The 9,564-nt window shown below is 41.7% G+C and overlaps 1 protein-coding gene and 1 non-coding gene across 2 annotated transcripts in view; one reads left to right on the plus strand and one right to left on the minus strand.

The window, feature by feature from the left end:
* Window positions 1-9,564, minus strand: part of SAMHD1 (SAM and HD domain containing deoxynucleoside triphosphate triphosphohydrolase 1) — a 76,711-nt gene that overhangs the window by 18,396 nt on the left and 48,751 nt on the right. The window contains exons 10-11 of the mRNA XM_006144103.3: window positions 7,884-7,975; window positions 6,602-6,717 (exon numbers count right to left, since the gene is read on the minus strand). Coding sequence (XP_006144165.1) covers window positions 6,602-6,717; window positions 7,884-7,975 — 208 coding nt within the window. The remainder of the gene's footprint in view (window positions 1-6,601; window positions 6,718-7,883; window positions 7,976-9,564) is intronic.
* On the plus strand, window positions 5,682-5,788 carry LOC114007018 (U6 spliceosomal RNA). The gene has a single exon (XR_003548680.1). It is a non-coding gene; the product is annotated as a U6 spliceosomal RNA (small nuclear RNA).

Raw genomic sequence — 9,564 nt, forward strand, 5'->3', positions numbered from 1 at the left:
TGAAGCTGGAAGCTGCATGCCTGCAGCTGCATATTAATCATAGTTTAAACCCTGACCCAGTGACCTGAAAACGTGCTGGGTGCCCAGGATCTTGGCTGGCTGGAGGACTAGAGGAAGAGGATGTAGTGTGATTGAGCCCTGTTGAACATGCACACATTCTCTATTACAAATTAAGGGAAAAAACCCCACATAACAATACCAGTAAACTTAATACTATATAAAGTTATTATCTAACACATAGTCTACATTTAAATTTGCTTAATTGTTCCAATTATGTAACTTAGAGATTTTTGTTGTTGGATAGAGAAACCAATCAAGTACAGGTGACTTGAACAAGTTCATGGGAAAACGGAATTAAACTACAAGCTTATTTTTATTTTATTTATTTGTCTACTTATTTGCCAGAGGAAGTGTGCCTTCAATTGCTAACCTATGGGCCAACAAAGTACAAGTTTGTTTTAAAATCTCTTTTCCATTCCTATCAACATAACAATGGGAGACTAGTTTATTTACTATAATGTAATTCAAATAAAATGTAGGAACAATTTAGAAATACACTACTATCCTTGGGCCTGGTAGGTAGCATGATGGTTAAAGGAGCTGGATTCCCAAATGGGTGATATAGTTCAAATCCTGGACCTAGAGACTTGCTTTCTTGCTTTTCCTTTCTCTCTCTGGTCAAATTAAAAAATAATAATAAAAATGGAATTAAATGGATAAATAAGTTATTTTGAAAGAGAAAAGTACACTATATCCTGTAACTTTGTCATCAGTCTAACTTGGATTAGATAAATTAACAAATAAGAAGCAAACTCAGGTGTCATGTTATGTACCTTAAATAGTGATATATATAGGGACGAGCAGATAGCATAATAGCTATGTCGCTGGACTCCCATGTAGTCGACCGCGGTTTGAGTCCTGGACCCGGTGGCTTAAATTCATGCTGGGTGCGTGTGTGTAAGTGCCCAAGAGCCCGAGAGGAGAATGGAGGAGAAGGGATTGCGGCATGACCATATTCCCTGTGGGGTGATTTCTCGCTTTCTGTCTCTCTTTCTGGCGAGCGCACACACCCTATAGCAAAAACCTCTCCAAAAAAAGAAAAATAAAATAGTGATACACACACACACACACACACACACACACACACACAGTGTTCCTGGGCTACCCTACAGCTTAGAGTAGGATCCCACATGGTCAACTGTAGTTCAAGCCCCAACTCTGGTGGCTTGAAAAACATATTGGGCATGTGGGAGCACATGCCCCAAAACCTAAAAGATAAGGAAATGAACAAGAGATTGCAGCATGATCACACCTTGTTAGAGGATGATATTTCCCTCTCCTTACCTCTCTCTGGTGAACACACATGCCTAGTAATTAAAAAAAAAAAAAAAAAAACCACAAAAACAGAAACACAAAAAAACAAGTAATATATAGGCTGTGGTCAGTGTGCACAAAGACACTTAATATGGGGAATCACTATTTTGTTTCCAATTGTTGGCTTAATTATGACTGAAAATAAGTTTTAAGTGTAACAGGGAATTTCTATATTAATTGTCTAAATGCATTTTTTAAAAATGTACAATTTTTGTCATTTAAATTTTATGTACTTAAATTTTTTTTTTTTTTTGCCATAGGGCACAAGTGTTTGCTGGACAGAGACAGAGGGAGGAGAAGAGAGAAATCACTCCCCGGGGGGATGGCCATGCTGCAATCTCTTCTCTAGTCTCTTCTCAGGACTTTGAGCATGCATGCACATATACCTGGCACAATTTTCAGGCTACCAGGTCTGGGATTCGAACTGTGGTTGCTTAAGTGGGACCCCAGCGCCTTAGCCACTATACCACTTGCTGGTCCCATAAATTTTACTTAAAAAAACATTTTGTGAAAAAACAAAAACAAAAACAAAAACATTTTGTGTAGGGGCAGTAGGTGGCATGGTGGTTAAGGCACCGGACTCTCACATGGCCGACGTGCTTTGAGTTGTGGATCCAGTGGCTTAAGACTCATGGTGGGAGCATGTGTGTGCATGCACAAAATCCCCCAAAAATGGAGAAGTGATTGTGGCAGGACATTTTTCCTGGGGGTTGATTTCTCACTGTCCCTCTCACTCTCTCGCTGTGTCTGGCTAGCGCATGTAGCCTATGGCAAAAGCCTTAAAATTATTTTGTTGTTTTTTGAGAGGTTTTCGTTATAGGGCGCGTGCACTCGCCAGACAGACAGAGAGAAACATAGAGACAGAAAGCGAGAAATCACCCCCCAGGGGGGATGGTCACGCCGTTTTTTTAAAAAATTATTTTATTTAACTTTATTTATTTTATTTATTTATTTTAATTTGACTAGAGAGGGATAGAGGGTGGGGGAAGAGAAAGAGAGAGAGAGAGGGAGGGAGGGAGGGAGAGGGAGAGAGAAAGTGAGAAAGCAAGCTACCAGGTCCGAGACTTGAATTGCGGTCAGTCCATAAGAATCCAGTGCCCTTAACCACCATATCACCTGCTGGCCTTGCCTTAACATTTTTTTTTTGTACAGTTTATATTTATTTATCTCTTCCATGTAGTAGAAAGAGAGCACCCTCAACGGGGTCTTTTTTTTTTTTTTTTTAGAGGTTTTTTTTATGAGGCATGTACGCTTCCGCTTGCCAGAAAGACAGAGACAGAGAGAGAGAAAGGGAGAAATCACCCCCCCGGGGGGGGGATGGCCACATCACAATCCCTTCTCCACCATTCTCTCGGGATCTTGGGCAAGCATGCACACACGCTTGGTATGAGTTTAAGCCACTGGGTCCGGGACTTGAACCACAGTTGACTACATGGGAGTTCAGCAACATAGCCGTTACGCTAACTGCTGGTACCCTCAACAGGGTCTTGATGCTGTGACCCTTCCCCTAGCCTCAGCCAACTGGGATTATGGGCACATGTGTGCCTAGTGTAGTCAGGAAGGTCTCTGGACTTGAACCTGGAACCTTCCCAGGTGGGATTGCCATGCAAACTATTGGGTTTTTAGTGTTGTACTACCATCCAGTTACTTGATTTATTGAAATGCAATAATAATTCTGTCAAATTGGAAAATGGAAAATTTGGGCGTAGGGGTCAGCAGATGGCATAGTGGTTACATTGCTGGACTTGGCTGATGGCAGTTCGAATCCAGGACCTGGTGACTTGAAACTCATACTGGGCACATATGTGTGTGTGCCCAAGATCCCAAGAGGGGAATGAACGTTAAGGGACTGTGGCATAGTTATCCTCCGAGCAGTGATTTCTCACTTTCCCTCTCACTGTTTCTGTCTCTCTTTTCAGAGAGTGCATGCACACTATAGCAAATACCTCTTTAAAAATTAATTACTAGGGACCAGCAGTTAGTGTAATGGCTATGTTGCTGGACTCCCATGTAGTCAACTGCAGTTTGAGTCCCAGACCCGGTGGCTTAAAACTCATGTTGGGCATGTGTGCGTGTGTGCCCAAGATCCCAAGAGGAGAACAGAGGAGAAGGGACTGTGGCATGGCCATACCCCCTGGGGGTGATTTCTTGCTTTCTGTCTCTCTGTCTGTCTGGCGAGCGCACACGTCCTATAGCAAAAACCTCTCAAAAAAAAAAAATAATAATTACTTAATTTATTTATTTACCAAAAAAAGAGGGTATTGCTATTTTGCCCAGGCTGGCCTTGAACTGTGATCCTCCTGCCTCTCAAGTAGCTGGGGTTATAGGCACATGCTACTATGACTAGTTTTTGTTTGTTTTCTATACTACAATCATGTATCACTTAATAACTGGGATGTGTTCTGAGAAATGTCTCATGAGGTGTCATAGAGTGTGTTTACACAATTTAGGCAGTACAGCCTACTACATTCCTAGGCAGTGTAGCATAGTCTATTGCTTAGGGACCATGATGGACAAAAAACAATGGAAGATTAGATCAAGCACAAGAGAAACTGCCACCATGAGATGTATGCAGCTGCTACTGATGTAATGAAGCATACTGTTTCTTTGTTGTTGCTGTTTTGGTTTTGATTTTTATGACTGAGAGCCTAAGTGTACATGAGAGAGGCAGAAAGTCCTCTTAACAGGGCCTTGTCAGGCTGTAATTCCCTTCCCTTAGCTCTCCAGCTCCTCAAGATCTTGGGCACATGGATATGTGCCCAATGTGTTCTCAGGCTGACCCAAGTATCTGAATCTATGGTTGCCATTGGTGTCTAACGCTGCAGTCCAGTAAGCTAGGGACTGTGTCATGTCGGCTGGGCAGAAGGCTTTATGGCAAACTTTTTTTTTTTTTTTGGAGAGATTTTTGCTATAGGGCACACGCGCTCGACAGACAGAGAGATAGAAAGCGAGAAATCACCCCCCAGGGGGGATGGCCACGCTGCAATCCCTTCTCTTCCATTCTCCTCTCGGGATCTTGGGCATGCACGCACATGCGCCTGGCATGAGTTTAAGCCACTGAGTCCGGGACTCGAACCACGGTTGGCTACATGGGAGTTCAGTGACATAGCCATTACACTAACTGCTGGTCCCTCCCCCCTTTTTTCTGTAGTAAGTAGAAGGAGCACACTCTAAAGTAATAAAGAGTATAGTAAATACATACACCAGTAGCATAGTGAGTTACTATCAATTATGATGTATTGCATGCAATTGTATATGCTATACTTTTATATGACTGGCAGCCCAGTACATTTGTTTACACCGGTATCACCACAGACACATGAATAATGCACTGTGCTATTACTTTTTGACAGCTGCTACATCACTAGGTGATAGGAATGTTTGAATTCGATTACAATCTTATAAGACTCTCATCACATATGTGGTCTATAGTTACTGAAATGTCTTCGTGTACATGAGTATTAATAATTTTTATTGTATTTGACAGAAGTATCAACCTTCCAGGGCTGGAAATGTCTAAACTTTGGTCTTCAAAGATAGTATGAGGAACTGGTTCAAGTTTCACTCCGGCAGTGTGCTGCAAACTAGCGAGGACAGGTCATCAGAGTGAGGCAGTACCCTCCGCAAGATGCTGCTGCAATGATCTGGCTGTGTCTCAGGCCACTTAGTTTCTACTGTTTTTGCCACTTTCACAGCCTCCAGCCTTAACACTGATTCTGTAAGCTATGTGATTGCTTTTTAATTTTATTTTTAAACAGTTTCATCATTTGCAACTGAGAACTCTGACTGGTATGTACTTTTTTCCCCTACTCCTTTTGCCTCACTGATCTTCATTTCTCTATCTATACTTTCCCACATCAAAGAGCTAACTGCAGGGCCAGCAGGTGGCATGTGGTTAAGGCACTGGATTCCCACATGGCCGACCGTGGTTTGAGTCTTAGACCTGACAGTTTGCTTTATCACTTTCCCTCTCTCCCTGGTGAGCCTGCATGCCCTGTAGCAAATTTTTAAAATAATCATAATAAGTAAAATTAAATAAATAATTCTTAAACCCTTTGGCCCAAGGATTTTTGTTATAAGGTGTGTGCTCTTGCCAGAGAGACAGAGACAGAAAGCGAGAAATCACTCCCAAGGGAAATGGCCATGCTGTAATCCCTTCTCTTCCATTCTTCCCTCAAGATTTTAGGCATGCATGCACATGTGCCTGGTGTGAGTTTCAAGCCTCCAGGTCTGGGGCTTGAACCATGGTAAGCCACGTGGGGGTCCATTTGCTGGTCCCCCTAGCAGCTTGAAAAACATGCTGCGTAGTGCTCGCTTCGGCTGCACATATACTAAAATTAGAACGATACAGAGAAGATTAGCATGGCCCCTGCGCAAGGATGACACGCAAATTCGTGAAGCGTTCCATATTTAAAAAAAAAAAAAAAAAACATGCTGCTACATATAGTATGTGCAAGCCCAAAATCCTGAGATGAGAACCGAGGAAAAATGGCTGCAATAGCCATCTTTCCTGCAGAGTGATTTCTTACTTTCCCCTTTCCCCTCTCTCCGTCTCTCTCTGGCGAGTGCACACGCCCTGTAGCAAAAATCTAAAAACAATAAAAATTAAATAAATAAAAAATAAATAAAAATAAATTTAAAAAAGGAGTTAACTGCTATACTTTTACCTCTCTTCTTTTCTTCCCACCCTAAGCTGCAAATTTTGTTTCTGCAGAAGTGTGGAAAGATGTTCCTATCATCCTGTGTTTTGCAATGAAAATAAAAGTAAGAGGACAAGTCAGGATTTTTTTTTGGCATTTGTCTGGATTAGTCCAGCTGTGTTATAAATGAAATAATAGTGCATTTGAGTACTTTTGTGCCAGGCCTATGGTAGGAGCTATGCCTCATGTAAGCAACACAACAAAATTATATGTTAAGTATCCTTACCTCTACCTTATAGATGAGAAAACTAAGGTTTAGAGAGGTTAAATCTCTTTATCAAGGTCGTTTTGTTAGTAGAAGGCAGAAATAAAACTCAAATCCAAATGCATAGCAACACTTTTGAACTTAAATACATTTGAACATTGAAAAATAACCCATTTGCAATTCAGGGTTAGCTTATACCGGGTTGTCAGAAAAGTCATGAAGTATTTTTCAATGTTTCTAAATGCAAAAATATGTCATGACTTTTCTGATGATCCAACACTTTATCTGAGATGGATTATCTCTGTTATATTTTAGTTCTTACCTGTCAGTTTAGTGAAGGCTTCCATGTCATCAATTGCTGTAGAAATGTGATATTTTTTCCCTTCAGAACCTATAATCTCTATGTAGGGGTCTGCTTTGAGGAAAGCATCTGTAATCCTGAAAATGATTCCATAAAAGTTTAATGCTCATGAGAAATTTTGAATATTGATTGCTTTCTTTTCTTTTTTTTTTCTTTTTTTGGAGAGGGTTTTGCTATAGGGCACATGCGCTCGCCCGACAGAGAGAGACACAGAGACAGAAAGCAAGAAATCCCCTCCCGGGGGGATGGCGACGCCGCAATCCCTTCTCCTCCATTCTCCTCTCGGGATCTTGGGCACACATGCACATGCGCCCAGCGAGAGTTTCAAGCCACTGGGTCTGGGACGCAAACCGCGGTCGACTATGTGGGAGTCCAGCGACATAGCCATTACGCTAACTGCTGGTTCCCTTTTATTTTTACTCTTTTTTTCTTAAAGAATTATTTTATTTAACTTTATTTATTTATTTTAATCTGACCAGAGAGGAACAGAGAGAGATAAAAAAAGAGGGAAAATGAGAAAGTCCTGCCAGGTCTGGAACTTGAATCGTGGTTGGCCATGTGGGAGTCCAGCACCCCTAACCACTATGTCACCTGCTGGCCCCGATTGCTTTCTATCTTACTCAAGGAAATCTTTCTACTTCTGTGATAGGGGCAGCTTTGTGGCCTGGTGGTTAAGGTAGCTAAATCCTACTTGGCCAACCCCAGGGTTCCCTGCAGGAGAAACACACTGGGCACGTATGTGTGTACACTTAAAATTGTAACAGGATAGAGAAATGGAGAAGAAATTGTGGTGTGACCATTCTCCATGGGGGGTGCTTTCTCTCCCTCTCTGGCAGGTGTATGTACTCTCCAGCAAAATTTAAAAAAAAGGCCTAGTCACTTAAAATTCACTTGAATATACCTAGAAATCTCAGTTTGACCTAAGTATGATATATCAGTAAAGTATAATGGAAAACTTTATAGAAAAATAACAGTCAAATTTCTTATAGTTTGACATTTTGAGCTAGCAGCAGGTGGCAAAGAAGTTTAAGGTGCTAGATCTCACATGGCCAAGTTTGATTCCTAGACCTGGTAGCTTGAGGATCTTGCTGGATGCTAGTGTGTGCCCAAAATCCCAAGAAGAGACTGAAGAAGAAATTGCAGCATGGCCATCTCCTCTGGGGATGATTTCTCACTCTCTTTTTTTTCTGTCTCTGGTGAACACATGTCCTATAGCAAAAGCTAAGAAAAAAAAAAATCTTACATTTTATCAATGATGTTACCAACTTTGTGCTGATAAGCTCTTCGATGTAAAGAGTTGCGTGTGTGGAACATGTCATAAAGATTTCCAACCTCCTGCAGGAAAATATGAAATAAATATTTAATTAAGATAAGATTCTGTTAACCATGTTAATAGACAAGTATATAAGACAAGGAAAAGGGGATGGTGGAGCCCAGAAAGCTATGTACAGAGGCTGCTTCATTAAAACTTGATTGTACGAAAAAAATGGGGAGGCAGATAAGTAAAGCTATTTATTGGTTTGCAACTTCCATTCCTAGTAAACTAAAATTTACTGTGTGTTCTAATTCTTTGAGAGGTTCTGTTTTAAGCATCTTTTTTTTTTTCTTAAGAGAGAGAGGTCTTTGCTATATGGCTCATGCACTCAACAGAGAGACAGACACAGAAAGAAAGAAATCACCCCCAGGTCCTTGTTTTAAGCATCTTAAATATGTACACATATACTTTTAATGATAGAAAGTGCTTGTGTAGGGATCAGCAGATGGTGTAATGGTGATGTTGCTGATGCCCATGTAGTCAACCGCGGTTCAAATACCAGACCTGGTGGTTTAAAATTCACGCCAGGTACATGTGCATGAGTGCTCAAAATCCCAAGAGTATAATGAAGAAGAAGGGATGGTGGCATGGCCATTCCCCCTGGGTAGTGATTTCTCGCTTTCTATATCTCTGTCTCTTTCTGTCTCTCCAGCAAGTGCACATGCCCTATAACCAAAATATCTCTCTAAAAAAGCAATATAAGGGAATCAGCAGTTAGCATAATGGCTATGTCGCTGGACTCCCACGTAGTTGACCGCGGTTCGTGTCCCGGACCCAGTGGCTTAAAACTCACGCCGGGTGTGTGTGCGTGCGTGCCCAAGATCCCGAGAGGAGAATGGAGGAGAAGGGATTGCGGCGTGGCCATCCCCCCTGGGGGGTGATTTCTCACTTTCTGTCCCTATGTCTCTCTCTCTGTTTGGCGAGCACACGTGCCCTATAGTGAAAATCTCTTCAGAAAAAAAAAGAAAAAGTAATATAAAAAATAAAATAAATAAATGAGTAAAAGAATGAAATTCTAGGGGCTGGCAGGTGGTATGGTGGTTAAGGGCACTGGACTCCCAAATGGCTAACTGTGGTTTGAATCCTAGACCTAACAGCTTGCTCTCTCACTTTTCTCTCTCTCTTGCTTGCTCTGTCCCACTCTGGTCAAATTAAAAAATAAAATAAATAAATAAAGTTAAAAAATAATTCCTTAAAAACCAAAAAAAAAAGAATGAGACTCTAGAGGGCTGGCCTTATAGTCTAATAGTTAGGGAAAATGGATCACATGGTTGACCATGGTTTGGAATCTTGGCCCTAATAACTTGAACACAGTAAGCATGTGTGTGTGTACATGCCCAAGATCCCAACAGGATGGAGAAATAGAGGAAAAGGGACTGTGGGATGACCATGGCCCACCTGAGGGATGCTTTCTCCCTCTCTCTGTCTTTTCACCCTCTCTGGCAAGTGCACACATCCTCCAGCAATTATGGGGCCAGCAGGTGGTGTGGTGGTTAAGGGTACTGGACTCCCACATGGCTGACCGTGGTTCAAGTCCCAGATTGAGTGGCTTGCTTTCTCACTTTTCCCCCCTCTCTCTTTTTCACTCTGTCCCTCTCTTGTCAAAATT

The sequence above is a fragment of the Tupaia chinensis genome, unplaced genomic scaffold, assembly GCF_000334495.1.
Source record: "Tupaia chinensis unplaced genomic scaffold, TupChi_1.0 Scaffold000115_1, whole genome shotgun sequence".
In the NCBI taxonomy this organism is placed as follows: domain Eukaryota; kingdom Metazoa; phylum Chordata; class Mammalia; order Scandentia; family Tupaiidae; genus Tupaia; species Tupaia belangeri.